At 43.1% G+C, this 18,860-nt stretch overlaps 1 protein-coding gene across 2 annotated transcripts in view; it reads left to right on the forward strand.

Annotated features, from left to right (window-relative positions):
- The window catches only part of LOC126419896 (phosphatidylinositol 4-kinase alpha), a 205,677-nt gene that overhangs the window by 134,103 nt on the left and 52,714 nt on the right, over window positions 1–18,860 (forward strand). For both annotated transcript variants that reach the window (XM_050087159.1, XM_050087160.1), the window contains 2 exons: window positions 2,139–2,296; window positions 11,550–11,678. In XM_050087159.1, the coding sequence (XP_049943116.1) occupies window positions 2,139–2,296; window positions 11,550–11,678 (287 nt within the window). The remainder of the gene's footprint in view (window positions 1–2,138; window positions 2,297–11,549; window positions 11,679–18,860) is intronic.

Below are 18,860 nucleotides of genomic sequence, written 5' to 3' on the forward strand. Positions count from 1 at the left end.
GTGGGGAGCGATCTCCTACACTGGCCGTACGCCACTGGTGATCGTCGAGGGGACACTGAATAGTGCACGGTACATCCAAACCGTCATCGAACCCATCGTTCTACCATTCCTAGACCGGCAAGGGAACTTGCTGTTCCAACAGGACAATGCACGTCCGCATGTATCCCGTGCCACCCAACGTGCTCTAGAAGGTGTAAGTCAACTACCCTGGCCAGCAAGATCTCCGGATTTGTCCCCCATTGAGCATGTTTGGGACTGGATGAAGCGTCGTCTCACGCGGTCTGCACGTCCAGCACGAACGTTGGTCCAACTGAGGCGCCAGGTGGAAATGGCATGGCAAGCCGTTCCACAGGATTACATCCAGCATCTCTACGATCGTCTCCATGGGAGAATAGCAGCCTGCATTGCTGCGAAAGGTGGATATACACTGTACTAGTGCCGACATTGTGCATGCTCTGTTGCCTGTGTCTATGTGCCTGTGGTTCTGTCAGTGTGATCATGTGATGTATCTGACCCCAGGAATGTGTCAATAAAGTTTCCCCTTCCTGGGACAATGAATTCACGGTGTTCTTATTTCAATTTCCAGGAGTGTAGATACCCCTCTAGTGTGATTGCACCTGCGGTATTGTGATCTGTATTGCTAAGGCAAGCAAGCTGCCCTACCAACAGCTTGTTCATGGGGAGGGGGGGGGGGGGCATTGTGATTAAATCCTGAAATAACTTTGTATATGTATCTGATCCAGAAATGTAAGTCAGTGAAGGCGAGGATCAGTCCAGTAGTCATATGAATTCTTATGGGGATTTCCTGGCAAAGCAGACCTATCCTACTGAGTCAACAAAACCTTGTACATGCTTTACATTTCAAGGAAGCTAGCATGTTTCCACTACTAGTAATAATACATGCTAGCTACAACTCTCCCACTACTTTGCCTCTTTCAACATCTTATCTGACGATGCAATTCTCTGCATAATTCTGTAGATAATGTTTGTTGCTGATTGGGTATTAAATGGTGCAGTTGGTCAGACCATCATTAATAAGAGTTACTTGACATAAATATTGATTCAACATTATCTGTAAGGTCAGCGCACCATTTCAAAAACATTGTGCCTCAATCGATGGGAGGAGGAGGTATGTGGAAGATAGGCCTAATTTGATCCCTGGTTTTGGTAATTATGCAAGAAGATGGGTACCAAATTTAAATGGCATCCAATGTGTCATCAATGTTCTTTTTCTTCACCACAGTGCTTTACTCACATGATCCTTTTGGAAATAGTGTGGCCTTTAAACTGACTTACCCATCCATTTATAAGGGGACCTACAGTTTAGTGTAGACTCTGAATCATCATACAGCTTGGCATTTTCCACATTAACAAATCAGTGCCAGAGGCGAAAGGAGTGCTAAACGACTGAAATATCCTAGGACTGACTGAGGATTGAACACTGAATAATTGATTTTGAAGTCTCAATTTACCAAGTCACGAAGCTACACTAATTGAATGGATTGTACAAAAAACATTCATAAACTGAAGGGGATTTATCAGTGAACTGAAAGCTGTATGGTGGGCATTACTCCAAGAGGCAGGAAAACAAGCAAATGGATCATGAGGAATGTATCCAGGGGAATGGATGGTTGGTTGACCAAGATATTTCTTTGCTGGATTCCAAGAGATAGCAAATTATAAAGATGATGACCTAATAGAAGATGGGTGGATAACATCTGAAAACATGCAGTTGCAATTTTACTGTGTAAAGCTGGAACCTGTAATGCATGGAAATGTTTGGAAGATGCATTTCTCTGGGAGTAGATGTCAAATTGCTGATGGTGGCACTGGTAGTGATGATTATGCTGTCATTACTGTCAGAAGAAACCATTGGTTTTTGAAATATGAGTGTGTATGACAACTCAAATTGTTCTTAAAATATGTTTTGTGTACCTCCCCAACAACTCTTTGAAATATGTTTAATACTGGTTTCATGAGATATTGTTTCTGATGAATGAACACCTTTTGTAATATTAATTTGCTGATGTACATTTACTGTTGATGAAATTGTGAGACCTGGAATTGTAAGTTAAAATGTTACACTGCAAAATATCAAGCTGCCATCTTTGCTACAAATTTTCTTTCTTTACTTATAGGTGTGTATCGAAAATTGTTGCATGTTGTGGCGTGGTCACAGGTGGAGTTGTTTACAGAAAAAGCTATGATGACAGCTGTTGATTGCTGGCAGTGGTTAATGACTGCAAGACCGGATTTAGAACTTCGATTTCTGCAGGAAATGTTGGCAGCGTGGCAGGTATGATAAAGCACTTAATGTTAGCTCCAGAGGAGCAAAGGAAGAATGGCAACTGTTATTACTGATCCAAATGATGGAATACGCGCACGCACCAGCCTTTTCTGTTATATTCACCACTTACCACTTAACACTGTTATCTGTAAGAATTGTCTTAATTTTGATGCGACAAGAAAATGAGTCAAATGAAGGGTATTTGACTCCAAAATTCCTGTCAGCTTAATAGTAATGAAAATACTTTTTTTTGGGGGGGGGGGGGGGACTTTCTATATGAGACAACTTCAGCGATATTACTCTTGTAGGTAGAACAAGAAATTACGGGGTAAAAACTTGTTGAGGAGTGCTCTACATATAGCAGGCCTCAGTGGTTTCAGTTTCTGTGGAGAGTAGTGCAAACTACATGGCCTTGTGCCATTTGAACGACCAGAAAAAAATCCCCATGTTCCATATATTTTTACTCCATAATTTACCTTCAGAAGGTGAAATTCCAAGTACTGACAGCGAGGAAAGACAAATTAGTTGGGGAAGGTAGTAAAATATTAGCAAGTGAGTGAGACCCAGTGGAGAGGGAGCCACCTGTAGTGAGGATGAAATGCAACACTTTTTGTCTGTTTTTGTTTCATCTTTGTCTCCACCGCCACTGCTACTAAACTAGACGTATCGGTGACAAGTTCAATATTAACTGTACATGTTGTGGTACATGTCAGACTTATTGATTTGGTATCTGTTTGTAACATTAATGGTCCAGCAAAATCAGCGCCTGTTACTGTGAGTGGTCTTGTGGGTTGAACTCTGTCCTATGGTAGTGCCACCTCTATTTCTGCTTACTGATGTCTGCATATTATCTTGCAGGGCAAGCAGTGGTCAAGAACTATCCTGAAAGCTTATCATCTTTCCTAAACGCAAACTCTTCTCACAGTTCACCTAGCACCATACGTACACCGAGATGATGCAATGCTACATGTGTGTGTGTGTGTGTGTGTGTGTGTGTGTGTGTGTGTGTGTGTGTATGTGTGTGTGTGTGTGGGCGCGCGCGCGCGTGCGCTTTGGGTAACTGTTCTCCCTTACACAGTGCAAATAGTTCAGCTCTGAATAGCTCCTCTTGAACTCTTCTGATCCAGTATTTACAGGCCTTTTGTAATTGCAAAGCACTCAAAACTGCCAGAACTTGCCAGTCTTGTTCTCAATAAATTGAAATGCAAGGGCAGTTATGTGCACTACTCACCAGTACGAACTGAATTTTGCAAGTTGAATGGGGGTTCACTGATGCTGATCAGAGTGACATTTGCTCAGGGTTTGGCTTCTGGCATTGATTTAGCTGGAACTGGGATGTCCACTGGTCATGACTGTTTGTCTTTTGGAAGCCATGGTGGACCACACTACCAGACGTCAAGCATTACTTGTAGATCTGCTTTTAGTCCCTATGTGAACTGATCCGCAGGATTTTGTCTTCCAGGACAATGACTCCATTGACTGGTTATAGTGTAGGTCAATGTTTCTGTCACCTGATTACAAAGGAAGGTTTACAGTTTGTTTGGATCTTTTTGTATTCACTCCAAAGTGACAGTGGCATCACTTCACAGAGTAACTCTGTTGGCATCAAATTCTGTTACGTGCCCAAAGTAAGGAACAAGTCATGAGCTGACCATTGTGGCAGGCAATTCCAACCTAGGCAAGGTTACCTTCTCATTTGCTACAAACAATATGTGCTGTGTAACCAATGTCTGTAGTTGTCTATACATACAAAGCAGCCCAATAAGCTCTTTCGGGTGGATTGAGAACATGTGCACCTCTGCAGAATCACTTTTGCCTGTTGTGCTTATCCAATCTGTAAATGCACAACAGTGACAAATGATAAAGCTTTGAGACACAAGAATCCAACTATGAGCAAGATCTGTGGGCAAAACATCCTCCCATGTAAGATCTCTCCACCAAATGTCTGGGAAGATTAGTTTAGTAACAATCACAATGGGTGTCAACAGACCAAGGGGGTCATAAAACTGAGCAGCTGCTTGAATAATGTTTCTCTTGATTGCCAGTTTGTCAGCCTGGTCTTTAGCTGTCCTTCACTAGTCAGTGGAGATACTCACCTTCAGTATTCTAATTGATCCCAAAACGTGCATTGCGAGATTGGTTTCAAGGTCTTTGGCATGCCATATTGCTATCAGTTCTTTCAAATTAGTCACTCATTTCGAAAGTGGAAGGCTTATCTGCAGGAAGAATGCAGTCAGTTAATGATAAACAGTTGCAGAGCTGTCACTGTCTCACATACAATCTATAAAGTCATCCATGAATACAGAATTGTCAGTGAATGCTGATAATCAGGGATATTTGTCATTATTTAGTACTACTAGTTTCCTTATGGCTGCTGACAAAAGAAATGGGCTTATCAAATGTCCAAATGGCAAACATTTGAAACAGTAAATATGACATCATCCATAATAGCATAGGCACCATTCTCGTGTGAGATCTCTGTCCTGTTCATTCAAGATGAACTATAAGAAGGCTTGATCCACATCAAACAATAGTCCTGTCAGAAGTAGTTTGTGGAATCATTGCAAGGTTGTGAGTAAGTTTTGCAGTAACTTTGCTCCTGTTTCGAGGGTATCATCCAGGGATGCAGAGTGTGGTTCATGTGAGATGCATTGAACAAAATCCTGTATTTAATGTTTCCATTGCTGCATTTCTTCACTACGTAGTGTGGTAGGTAAAATCCATTCTCAACCATATGGTCCTCAAGCAATTTTTATCTGATCTCTCGTAATTTAGTTTGACGTGGTCTCATGATAAATGAGCTTCACTTCTTCATTCCTTTGCATTTTGTTTTGTAAGGAGAGAAGATTTGTTTCAACAGTGGTGTGATTGCTAGAGAGAAGTGTATCCCTCTTCCATGGTATACAACTCTGCTGTCATTCTCCATTCAGTATGACACTAGGAAGTCTTATGATGCAGGGTAGGAGCATGGGTGTCAATGCTTGCATTTGATGCTGTGTTTTTCCAGTTGTCTCCAAGTACCAAAAACAGTCCACTGACTCATCAGAAATCTCACTGCAGCTACCCTGATTGTAGTTGACAGTTGCTTTGTTAACTGCAGTACCAGTCCTGTTTCCACTAAGAACATATTTGAAAATTGTGGGAAGAAGAACCAATGAAGGTGACACTTCCATTGGTTGTTCCAAGGCCGCAATTTTCCAGTATTAACTAGCTCCTTTCTGGACTTCAGTAGATAGATCTTCTGTGTCTCCCATCAAATATGCCAGCCGTATTCCGTTCTGCAAGTCCATATCTCCTATGTTTGTGGTACTGTTGGCTGATGTGAGAACTTATTGCTGCTTCCAATAACAGCAATTGTAATGTGGATGTGGATAGAGTATCCCATCATATTAAAATGGACCTTACTCTTTGAGAGAGATGAAGTGTAGAATGTTGTTATTCCCAAAGTTGAGGTTCCAGGTACAGTGAATTCAAGAGATTCAGTCATTGAATGTTGCGTGAAACTTGATTGACTCCCATTGTGTAGGATGGTACATACCAGTTTACTCTTGCCAGTTGGTCCACTGATACTGACGCAAAAAGTTTGTGAGAACATGAAGTTGTCATCATTTCAGTCTTGTTCACTGTTGTGAGGTGACTATTACAGACAGAAATATGGTGCTCACTCTTACATTTTGCACAAGATGCCGTTCCCAGTTTAAAGGACTGATCACATCTTAAGTCACAGGAAGTAGTGGTTTGTTATCTTTGTGCTACGTATTCTAGCCTATAAGCTTGCAACCTTGGGACAGTCTTCATCCCAGTGCTCCCTTTCTGCGCAGTATGTACAGAAAGGTCCTGGATTGCATTGTTTCATCTTCTTGTCACCCTTTGTGTTTACCTTCGCGTGAAAGGCAGATGCTGATGGTACGTAATTCTCTTGTGTTCTATAATCCACTTTTATCTTGTGTGTGGTGATGGCTCACTCCCCCTCTTCGTTTAGAAACCCCGTAGGATGTGTAAGATCCCCTCCTAGGAGCTTTCGCCATTGTGCATAAATAAGCCAGTTTCTGCAATTTTTTTTTTTCTGGGAATGCATGGAGGTGTTTGGAGGTAAACACTCTCCAGTAAGAATCCACATCCTCTCCTTGCGCTCATAGTGCCTAGATCTGCTTGTGGCACTCAGTGTAGGTGGTGTTGTGAGTCTGTGGACACCTGAAATTGAAGCATTAAGGTTCTCGAAGAAGTCGGGGTACTTTTGGATAATCCTATTCTTATCCCCATTGTTGGATTTCAAAATTTGCTTCGTCTGTTCATGTGTCAGCTCTAACAGCAATCCCATCGACCAAAATCCATGTGGGAATATGTGCTTTTTCATAACCGACACATTTAGATTGTCATCTGTGGAAGCTCTGAACTGCTCCCAGGATCAAGATCATTCTTCTGTGTCACCAGAGAAAGGATCCAGTGTGATGGTAGGAAACTTCATGTTTACATAGGCATGTTGGTGAGCTACTGATGTTTGAAAATGCATATCAGCTATGTTTCCTTCTCCTCAATGTGCTCCTCCTAAAAGCCCTTTCACCTTTTGGATAGTGTGTTTGCATTTGTTAGTGTAGTCTTCACAATCTTCTGTGTTGACCTTGTGTACTGTGTTGTCCAATAAATCCTGTATTGAGTCATTGAGTGAGATCAGCTCTTCTAGGGTTTTCTACAAGCAGTCCTGACATGTCCAATTCCTCTGCTGGCGTAGAAACATTGAACCCATTTATCTGGATCACAGAACATGTAGCTCTTGAGCGTAGAGTTCTCCTCTTGCATTGTAGTTTGTGGATAACCATAGTGATATCTTTCATTATGCATTATTTTTTCTTACTGCCACATGAGTGTGTCTGTAGCACTAGTCATCCCTGTCAGAATATTGTTAAGAGATGACGCTGTTTTGCAGTATTCACTAAAGTACCCCCTAGGGTTTTCACTATTGCCAACAGGTAGTGTGGCAGTGCAGTATTCACCATTAACAACCCTTAGGAATGTTCACTGTTGTTTGGCAGTCTAGTAATAAGCTAGCAGTCCCCTATGCGCTGTGTGAATAATACGCTAACTGCACAGTGTTACTCCATCACCAACATGCATGCACAGATTAACCATATACAGAAACAATCACTCAGAGATGCCCACGCAACAGCAGTTCCAATCACCCCCTTTGTTATTTAATAATTCTCTTGGCTAACAGAAAAATGAGAGAAGAGGGTTGGCCATTGCAGCCAGATACATAGGCAGTTATTGAATTCTACCATGTGCTTGAAACCGAACTATACAGTGCTCCTAAGTGTATACAGTTCTATATTTATTGAAAGATGATGAAACTTACCAAACAAAAGCGCTGGCAGGTCGATAGACACACAAACAAACACAAACATACACACAAAATTCTAGCTTTCGCAACCAATGGTTGCCTCGTCAGGAAAGAGGGAAGGAGAAGGAAAGACAAAAGGATATGGGTTTTAAGGGAGAGGGTAAGGAGTCATTCCAATCCCGGGAGCGGAAAGACTTACCTTAGGGGGAAAAAAGGACAGGTATACACTCGCACACACACACATATCCATCCACACATACACAGACACAAGCAGACATGTCTGCTTGTGTCTGTGTATGTGTGGATGGATATGTGTGTGTGTGCGAGTGTATACCTGTCCTTTTTTCCCCCTAAGGTAAGTCTTTCCGCTCCCGGGATTGGAATGACTCCTTACCCTCTCCCTTAAAACCCATATCCTTTTGTCTTTCCTTCTCCTTCCCTCTTTCCTGACGAGGCAACCATTGGTTGCGAAAGCTAGAATTTTGTGTGTATGTTTGTGTTTGTTTGTGTGTCTATCGACCTGCCAGCGCTTTTGTTTGGTAAGTTTCATCATCTTTCTTTTTAGACATATTTTTCCCACGTGGAATGTTTCCCTCTATTATATCTATATTTATTGATATTTTTTAATTTATTTATGAAGTCACACTACGGAAACAGTTTATTAATTCTTTGAGGTGAGTAAATGGTCCGTAATCCATCTTACGTGGAAATTCACAGCACTCTTGCCACCTAGCTACAATGTGAAATTTAACTTGAAAATTACATTCTGAAGGCTTAAACTGACTCATTGGCTCTCATTATAACTTCTTCCAACATACAGTAATATCAGTAGTTACCTTATTAATCTTGAAATACCCCTGTGGCATTAATGGCAGCAACAAATGTTGTATTCTTTTATCTCTCTTCCTCGTATAATTTATCTGTGTGATCTGAAAGTGGCATGGTGTGATGATATTTTGCGATTTAAGTTGCTGTCAACATATAATCCTCTTGAATGTGTAGTAGCAATTTATCTCTCCTCATAGTTTCTTGGTTTGGCACCAAAATGTTGTCAATCACAAGTATTTAAAGAAATTCAACATAGTAACTTCAGCTCACACATTTATTCACAGCATCCATTACAGTTACAGTTCTGTACTCACATGTTCTCCAGAGGGCAGCAAAATCTGCAGTTTTCTATAAGGCATCTACAGATTGAAGTCTTTTGTTCCCTGCTACCAGCCAGCACCCTGCTTACTTCTGATGATATTTGTAGTCAATAACTATCCATCATACCATACTTTTCTCTAGCAGTGTGCTGTCTCCACTCTCTCTGTAAGAAGTCCTAAAATTTACATAATCTCTAATGCTTCAAGGATGTCTCTTTATTTTAATCAGTGTTGTTAGGTGCCAATGTTTTCGAGCTGCGAAGTACAGTTGGTTAAATGATGGTGCAGCAGATCCTCAACTTTAGTCTGTGTGAGGGGCTTTGTTTCTCAACATACTTCCCTTACTGAAGGAACATCTGTCTTGTCCTGTTATTTTCTTTAAATCTTTAATTTGAGATCTTATTCATAAAACATGGTGAACCGTGTTCACAGGTACTTACTAACATATTTAAAGCCTAATCTATCTCCATGCAGCAAGATATTGGGTACCTTCACGTTGAACATCAGCATGTATTCCATTTTACTTCTTTTGATCTCCCAGACAGGTTTTCACAGTGTGTTACTTTATGTGCTCTACTATTCCTTAGAATTTATCTTTGCCTTAGCTCCACAACACTATGTCCCTTTAAAGGCTCTCCGTTTATTATGTTTGTTCAGTTCTACATCGTTCCCCTGTTGCAGTCATTGTCACTGATGACCCCTTCCACCTTTAGACTGACTGAAAGTGGGGACAGTGCATCATGCTGCCCCAAACTGCATTTCACTTCAAACATCAGTCACCTCTCCACCATACAAAAGTGTCACTACCAGTCCAGATGTTTCCCTGAAATTCTACATCTTAACTGCAGAATGATTCTCTTCCCTTTAGCTTTTCCACCACTGTCTTCATGTGTATTATTCTTCCTCAACCTATAGATGCACTTCTTCAGTTTTTAGATAATCATTGCTGATACCCATGTTTTCCTTCTCTCCTTGCAACATCCTATGACTTTTTACCGTCTACAATGAATATTTATTACTATGAAAATTGTTCTAATATTTGTCCCTTAATTTGATACTGTGTTCTCATTATGTTATTGTAGTTATTATTTTTACAATATTAATTGATTTTAATAGTGAATATTAACAAGTGAAAATAGTAAATTACGTTTTTCTAAAAGTTATCATCTAATGTCACACAAATGTACTTGCTTTAATCATTTTTAAATAAAATATGACTTATCTCGTTTAATTGTGTAAAAAATCCAGTACCATTGAGAAACACTGAAAAAAAGGCAGCAAGTTTTAAATTGCCTGCTGTGTTAATGAAAAATTAAACTGTAAATACACACATCAAAAACATTTTGTGTCACCCCCAGTTCCCAGAACTCTTGAAGACAGATGTTGACCATGGATATTGTATCACAGACACAGTCCCTTTGACTGTTCAGGGATGTCACTAAAACTGCCCAAAGACGTAAACAACCAAGCACGAGCAGCACTTATTAGACGGAGAGGGTCCAACAACTGATCAGTTCCAGTTATTCCACCAGGAAGGAAGTACACGGCTCATGTTGTCTGTAGTTCAACCACGCCGAGACGGTCAATACCGCAGTTCAATCACATCCACATTGTTACATTGTGTGAGGAAGGGCTCTCAACAAGGAAAGTGTCCAGGTGTCTCAGAGTGAACCAAAGTGATGTTGTTCAGACATGGAGGAAGTACAGAGAGACAGGAACCATCGATCACATGCCTCACTCAGGCCACCCAAGGGCTACTACTGCAGTGGATGACCACTACCTACGGATTATGGCTTGGAGGAACCCTGACAGCAACGCCACCATGTTGAATAATGCTTTTCAACTTCACTCCTGATGTCCATGGTGAGGTCCACCTTTGCAACCATGACACCATACAGCACGGTACAGATGTGGGCCCATGCCTCAGATAGATAGAGTCAACGTGACCCGCCAACCATTCTTGAGGGATCTACACCGAATTGCCGTTGAGGAGTGGGGCAATTCCTTGATGAACTTGTGGATAGTATGCCATGACAAATACAGGCATGCATCAATGCAAGAGGACGTACTACTGGGTATTAGAGGTACTGGTGTTTACAGCAGTCTGGATCAACCTCTGAAGGTCTTGTTGTATGGTGGTACAACATGCAACGTGTGGTTTTCATGAGCAGTAAAAAGGCGGGAATGATGTTTGTGTTGATCTCAATTCCAATTTTCTGTACAGATTCCAGAACTCTCTGAACCAATGTGCTGCAAAACTTTTTTTGATATGGGTATATTATAAATCACGTACAGAAATGTTTAGGAGCAACTACTTGTGCCATGAGAATACATGCCAACTTTAGAGACATAAAAGCAAGGTAAGTTTACAAGCCATACGTATTTTGATTCATCGATATCCTACAGATAATGTTTTAAAATAACTCATATCTCATACGAAAGGAACTTATTGCAGAAGATTAAAATTTGTTCTCAGCAGTCAGATCCAGTCTGAAAGTAATAAAGCAGGAGGAAGTAGTCACACTGGGAAATTGACAGTATTCAGACATAAATATATTTAGCATATGTGTCTGTTTTTCAAATGACGCGTGCCAAACCATTTTTATTGTAAATATTACTTACGGAATATATTATTATCAGACTAATGTCGTTATTGTATGTCACCTGAACTCTGTACTGCTGCTATATCTCATGAAATTTGGTGGCAGTCTAAAATGTCTGATAATAATTACTAGCATACTGGGTATCCAGCTGTTCAATTATTATCTGTTTGCAGTGTTCTGTTGACAAGAAATTGGGGCTCTTCTCAGAGGATGTGGATGAAGTAAGCCCCCTAGCAGCATATGAAGGTTGTAAACTTGAGCCTTGTCCACCTTTTGTGAGGCCACATGACGTTTGGGTACAGGTAGGTAAAGAAAATTTCAGTTTTATGAGGTATATTTCTTACTTTTTTTATTTCCTTCCCTGTTTTTATAAATACCTCAAAATGGTATTAATTAAAGCCCATTACTAAAAGCTATTCATTACTAAAAGATATTTCATTGAGGCATACATGAGCAACTCTGGGAATTGTGGAATACATTCGTTTAAACTAAGAGCTATGTTTTTTGCAAGTATGTGCTTGTATTCTGTTAAAAAAAATTGTTGCACTCTTCCACAATACTTACAAGGCTTTCATTACACAACATTACCCTGTGTGAAAACAAATTCTTGTTGCTTCATATTGTTCGGGTGTTATGAACTAAGTACATAACAACAGAATTGTTGGATTCATCAAAGTCAGTGGATCGCCCTTTATTTCATGGCACTTATTTTGTCATTATCACCCAAAAGTAAATCTCTGTACTGAAGCTGTGGAGCTGCCAATTGCCATGAAGTACAGCCTCCTCATGAAGTGTGAAGTTTACAGCATCCTGTCTTTTACCCAGTTACCAGATACCTGCATTACTACTCTTTTGTGAGTCATCCATGAGCAACAAGGTTGCTAGGAGTCTGCGAGACCCATAAGCTAACAGTGTTAGCTGTTGGTCTTCAGCAGTGGTGGAACTTGATTACTGAGGATATCCAAACATCTACTAGAGTTACAAAAGCACAAGAAGAAAAATGATTCTGAATATATTTTTAGTTCTTAGTTATCAAATTTTAAGTGAACATCATAGTCACATTGTCATATGAGATGTGTTCAAAAAAGATGGAATTTTTGTTTTTGGAGAAAATTTTATTTAGTATGTACATGAATGTTATCCACTTTAAAATAGTCCCTGTCAGATTGTTATAACCTTTAATCACTAATAAAGTGCGTGGATATACAAAAGTAGTAACAATAGCGGTTACATGCTATTAACTCCGTATCTGTCATTCGACTGCCGTGCCGTGACATGCGGCCGGCGCTGTTCATAGCCAGGTGGCGCTCCCGCGCTCGGCCGAGCTGCGGAGCGCCTCTATCGCCATGTTTGCGTACTGACATAGCGGCACTTTTAAATCTCGTGGCACTGTCACAACACTTTTCCCCCCTTTGAAAAAAAAACACTCTCTTCCTTGGAGACACGGACAGTGCAGAGACTTCCATGGCCTCTTGGGAGGCCCCTGAGAAGATCCCGCAGAGAAACACGAGAGTATGGTCGAAAATGTCCAGGACGGAAGCTTGCGCGTGGAACGTGCCTCCTGGATGATGGGTGTAAACTCCGGAGCAGCATCCATAGGTGTCGTGGACCTGGGGGTGTGCTCCAGCGAGATGGGTCCCGGAGAAGGCGGCATCGCGACTGGGGCCGGTTCCGGCGTACTCGGAAGCAGGAGCGACGTCGGCTGCAGCAACACGCATGGAAGATCAGCAGCAGCGACAGGACTGGCTGCTCGGGCTGGTGGAGGCGAAAGAAGGGGCGGTGGCACCGGAGTGGCCACCACTCGTGGGCGCATCTGGTCGTAATGGCGAACAACCATGCCGTCGTACGTACGTATTTCACAAAGCCGGCGGCCGCGACGAGCCTGGACCACCCCTGGAATCCATTTAGGGCGAGATCCATACCCTCGTGCCCACACGTCGGCACCCACCGACTATTTTCCCGCACGAGGGGACACAGTACAAGGCCTGACAGGGTGAAGCAGGTGCAGTAGAGTGCGCGGTTGGCGGCCATGCAAGAGTTCAGCAGGGCTGTGATCACCTAGAGGCGTGAAGCGATAAGAACTCAGAAATTGCAACAGAGCGTCATCTGTGGAAAAATCACTAAGGAATTTTTTTCATCTGGCTTTTGAAAGTGCGGACAAGGTGCTCGACCTCCCCATTCGATTGTGGACGGAAGGGCAGTGCTGTAACATGATGAATCCCTTGTCCAGTACAAAAATCACGGAAGGCCTGCGAAAGGAACTGAGGGCTATTGTCCGTGACAATCGTGGGTGGAAGACCTTCTAGCGCAAAGATTTTGGACAAAGCCAGCGTCGTTGCCGCAGTGGTGGGCGACGGACATCGAACAACAAACGGAAACTTCGAGAAGGCATCAATCAACAGTAGCCAATAAGTGCCGAGGAAGGGGCCGGCAAAGTCAGCGTGCACCCGTTCCCACAGCTGCGCCGGATCAGGCCACGGAGAGGGCATTGTACGGGGGGCAGCCAGTTGTTGAGCACACTGACCACACGCAGCGACCGTGTGGGCAATGTCCGAATCAATACCGGGCCAATAAACGTGCCTGCGGGCCAGGGACTTAGTCCGAGAAATCCCCCAATGGCCTTCATGCAGTAGTTTGAGAACATCTTTGCGAAGAGATGCTGGCACCACGACCCGTGGAGATGCGCCATCCGTGGCCAGAAGAACAACACCCTCACGAACAGACAGACAAAGGCGCAAGGCATGGTAGTTGCGAAGGGGATCCGATGCCCGGCCCTTGGTCCTGTCTGGCCAACCCCGTTGAAAAAACCGATCACCTGATGCAGGACCGGGTCCGGCGCAGTAGCCGACGCGACCTGCGAACCTGTAAGTGGAAAACCCTCGACCGCACGACGTTCTTCCTCATCAATGTGTAAACAGAGTAGTTCATCTCGATCGAAAACCGGGTGGGGGCCCATCGGCAAACGCGACAACGCGTCAGCGTTGGCGTGCTGGGCCGTGGGGCGATAGTGGATCTCATAGTGAAAACGAGACAAGTATAAGGCCCAACGTTGCAGGCAGTGAGCTGCCTTATCCGGAAGTGACGCCGAGGGGCTGAACAGAGAGACCAGCGGCTTGTGGTCGGTGATGAGGTGAAACTTAGAACCATACAAAAAAACGCTGAACTTTTTTAGAGCATAAATGATAGCGAGCGCCTCCTTTTCGATTTGCCGTCGGGCATCGTTGAGGGTCTTGGAAGCGTAGGCGATGGGTCATTCCAACCCATCCTCATACCGATGGGTGAGAACAGCCCCTAGGCCATACTGTGACGCGTCAGTCGCCAGGACCGAGTGCTGACCCGGACGGAATGTTGCAAGACAAGGTGCCGACTGCAATTGAGCCTTCAGGCGGACAAAAGCCTGCTCACACTCGTCGGACCAGCAGAAAGGAACGTTTTTGCGTAACAGCTGATGCAGAGGATGAGCCACCGCCGCCGTGGAGGGAATGAATTTGTGATAATAAGCAATCTTGCCTAGAAACGCCTGAAGTTCTTTGACTGTAGACGGCCGGGGTAGAGCGGTAATGGCCGCAACATGCTGTCGTAGAGGACGTATACCCTCACGGGACAAGTGGAAACCGAGATAAACAATGGAGGGTTGGAAGAACTGTGACTTGTCCAGATTGCACTTCAACCCAGCCGAATGCAGAACCCGAAACAGTGAACGCAAATTGCGAAGGTGCTCCTCAGCGGAGGCCCCCATGACAACAATGTCATCCAGGTAGTTGATGCAGCCGGGAACGGAAGACGTGAGCTGTTCCAAAAACCGCTGAAAAATGGCTGACGCGCTAGCGACGCCAAATGGTAACCACTGGTACTGATACAACCCACAAGGAGTGTTGATGACGAGAAATTCCTTGGAAGATGCATCCAATGGCAACTGATGGTACGCCTCTGATAAGTCAAGTTTGGAAAAGAACTGGCCCCCAGCGAGCTTGGTAAATAACTCCTCAGGACGGGGAAGAGGATAAGTGTCAATGAGGCACTGAGCGTTGACAGTGGCTTTAAAATCACCGCACAATCGCAGACTCCCGTTTGGTTGAGAAACCACCATGATTGGCGATGCTCATTCACTGGAGGTAACAGGAAGGAGAATCCCTGGAGCTGTTAACCTGTCTATCTCAGCTTTGACAGGCGCACGCAACGCCATCGGAACAGGGTGTGCCCGGAAAAACTTAGGGCGAGCTGTAGGTTTAAGAGTAATGTGGGCTTCAAAATCCTTGGCCCGACCCAGACCAGCAGAGAACACGGACGAGAATTCAGAACACAATCCATCCAGCTGTTGATACGGAATATCTTCAGATATGAGGTGCACATCATCATCAATGGAGAACCCGAACAACTGGAAAGCATCATAACCGAACAGATTTTCCGTGCCCGCATGATCCACCACATAAAACGTGAGGTGCCTAACAACAGACTTATAGGCAGTGGAAGCATCAAACTGGCCAACGATAGGAATTTTCTGCTTATTATAAGTTCGCAGATGTCGCGTAATGGGAGACAAGGGAGGGGAGCCCAACTCCAAATACGTGCGAGAATTAATGAGAGTTACTGCAGAGCCAGTGTCCACTTGCATGCGAATGTCTTTATCCAGAACACGAACAGTAACAAACAACTTATTTGTTTGAGAAAGCACACAGTTAACATCCATGTCCGATGCCTCGTCCTCGTCGACAGGAGCTTTAGGAGACTGACACACAGAAGCAATGTGGCCTTTTTTCCTACATGAATTACACGTGTCCCAACGTTTTGGACACGCGGCCCTGTCATGCTGTACGAAACAACGTGGACAAGAAGGAAGTGCGGAAGGAACCTGCTTCTGTGGTTGCTGTTTTCGCTGTGAGCGTGGTGGCCCAACGCGACGTTGTTGACGCGAGTGAACCGCCGCGACATCGTCGTTCTCCTGTGAAACAGGCAAATTGTCCGCGTCGAAAGTGGTCTGTACAGCGCCCACATCACACCACGCGTCTATTTGAGCACCAGCAGCGTGAGACACTTTAAAAGATTGAGCGATGCTGAGAACTTCCGACAACGACGGGTTTGGCAGTTGTAAGGCACGTTGTCGAACTTCTTTATCAGGAGCAAGCCGTAGAATAGCGTCCCAAACCATTGAATCAGCATAAGACTCATGATGAGTGTCCGTGACAAACTGACGTTTCCTACTCAGACCGTGTAGTTCCGCCGCCCAAGCCCGGTAAGATTGATGGGGCTGTTTACAACACCAGTAGAAGGCCACGCAGGCGGCAACGACGTGGGTGTTTTTTCGGTAATAGTTAGACAATAATTCACACATTTCTTGGAAGGACAGAGAGGCAGGTTCCCGCAGAGAGGCTAACTGAGATAGCAGCTGATAGATCTGTGGGGAAATCCAAGATAGAAATAACGACTTACACATAGGAGCATCAACAACGCCGAAAGCCAAGAAGTGTTGCCGCAAACGCTTCTCATAATCCTCCCAGTCTTCAGCGGCCTCGTCGTAAGGGGGGAATGGAGGCAGAGAAGAGGAAGACAGGCGATGAGTAAGCGACGTCGACAACGCCTGAATAGCAGCCGTCAGCTGTGTTTGTTGTGCCTGAATAGCAGCCATCAGCTGTGTTTGTTGTTCAATGAGCGCTTGCATAAGCTGTTCCATGTCTGCCCTGACATGAACACACAATGCCACAACGCAGGAAAAAAAATATCCGACCTCGTCGCCAAAAAGTGTTATAACCTTTAATCACTAATAAAGTGCATGGATATACAAAAGTAGAAACAATAGCGGGTTACATGCTATTAACTCCGTATCTGTCATTCGACTGCCGTGCCGTGACATGCGGCCGGCGCCGTTCATAGCCAGGTGGCGCTCCCGCGCTCGGCCGAGCTGCGGAGCGCCTCTATCGCCGTGTTCGCGTACTGACGTAGCGGCACTTTTAAATCTCATGGCACTGTCACAACACAGATATTACACACATTTGACAACGGCCCTTTTTCCAGTCCCAAAACACTTTGGGGATTAGATAGCTTTTAGCTCTCTTAGAGATGAGATTTTAATCTGATTTATGCTTCTAAAGTGACAGCCTTTTGACATTATTTTTGGGAAGAGAAAAAGTCGCACGAAGCCATGTCTTGCAAACATGGAGGCTCTGGCATCATAGTGTATTTATTTATTTATTTATTTATTTATTGGTCAAGAATTCATGAAAATCAGAGAAGTGTGAGGAAGTTCATTATTGTAATGCAAAAGCCAACAATTGTGTCACCACAAACCCAGCCTCCCATCACCAACTGCCCCTCTCCACGTAAATTAGATTAGATTAGATTAGATTTAATTTCATTCCAATTGATCCGTAGTGAGGAGGTCCTCCAGGGTGTGGAACATGTCAGAAAAACAACAATACATGACAAATATTTACAACTAAAACAAATAAGCTAATCTACCATTCCACAGGTCCCAAGTGGAATGATCATCATTTTTTAATGAACACTATATGAAAGAGTCATTTTACAAATACTAATGCACTGAATTTAAAATAAAAAAGTTTTGTATTTATTTATAAGGTCATAAACATGTAATACAACTACTATAATACTTATTTACATTGAACACATTACTGCACTGAAATGGTGCAGAAGTTAGATTGTACTTACACACACACACACACACACACACACAATAAGTACAATATAACTTCTGCACAATTTCAGTGCAGTAATGTGTTCATTGTAAATTGTGTGTGAGTGTGTGTGTGTGTGTGTGTGTGTGTGTGTGTGTGTGTGTGTGTGTGTGTACTTGAAATGTCTGGTCTGAGGTATTCCATAGCAGCATCTACTGAACCTGACAACCCCATCTTTTCAGTAACAGTTATAAAATGTTTGTTAAAAAGTTCTGCAACACTATACACATCTGTCACCAATGTATCATTTACTCTTAACGCTATTTGTCCCTATTCATGTCTGGTTCTACCAGTCTCCTCCTCCACTATATCCCATATAGTCTTTATTTTGTTATCTGATATGACAATCTTTTCCTTGTAATATATTGGCTTTGATGTCCGTATTACAGTCTTTAATATTTTGCAGTTTTTCTTATAATGTGCTATAGCATCAACATCGGAACTGTTTCGGATTGACAGATACAGTTTTCTTTTTGTTTTACAAGATACCCCTATTCCTTGAGTAATCCATGGCTTCTTTGTAGACTTTGCTCTAACCTTGGTAAATTTTGGGGGAAAACAGTGTTTGAATAAGGTAAGCACTTTATTAGCAAAAGTGTTATATTTTTCATTCATGCCATGAGCACTGTAAACATCAGTCCAGTGAATGTCTCTGAGGAGTGTCCTAAAATAATCAATTTTTGGCTTATTGATTACCCTCTTGAGCTCAGATTTAACAGATTTTATATCCTGTTCAGTATTAACATTTAACAGAAGGAACTGCATGTCATTGTCTGAGAGGCCATTGACTAT

This window comes from Schistocerca serialis, chromosome 9, assembly GCF_023864345.2.
Source record: "Schistocerca serialis cubense isolate TAMUIC-IGC-003099 chromosome 9, iqSchSeri2.2, whole genome shotgun sequence".
NCBI classification, from domain to species: Eukaryota; Metazoa; Arthropoda; class Insecta; order Orthoptera; family Acrididae; genus Schistocerca; species Schistocerca serialis.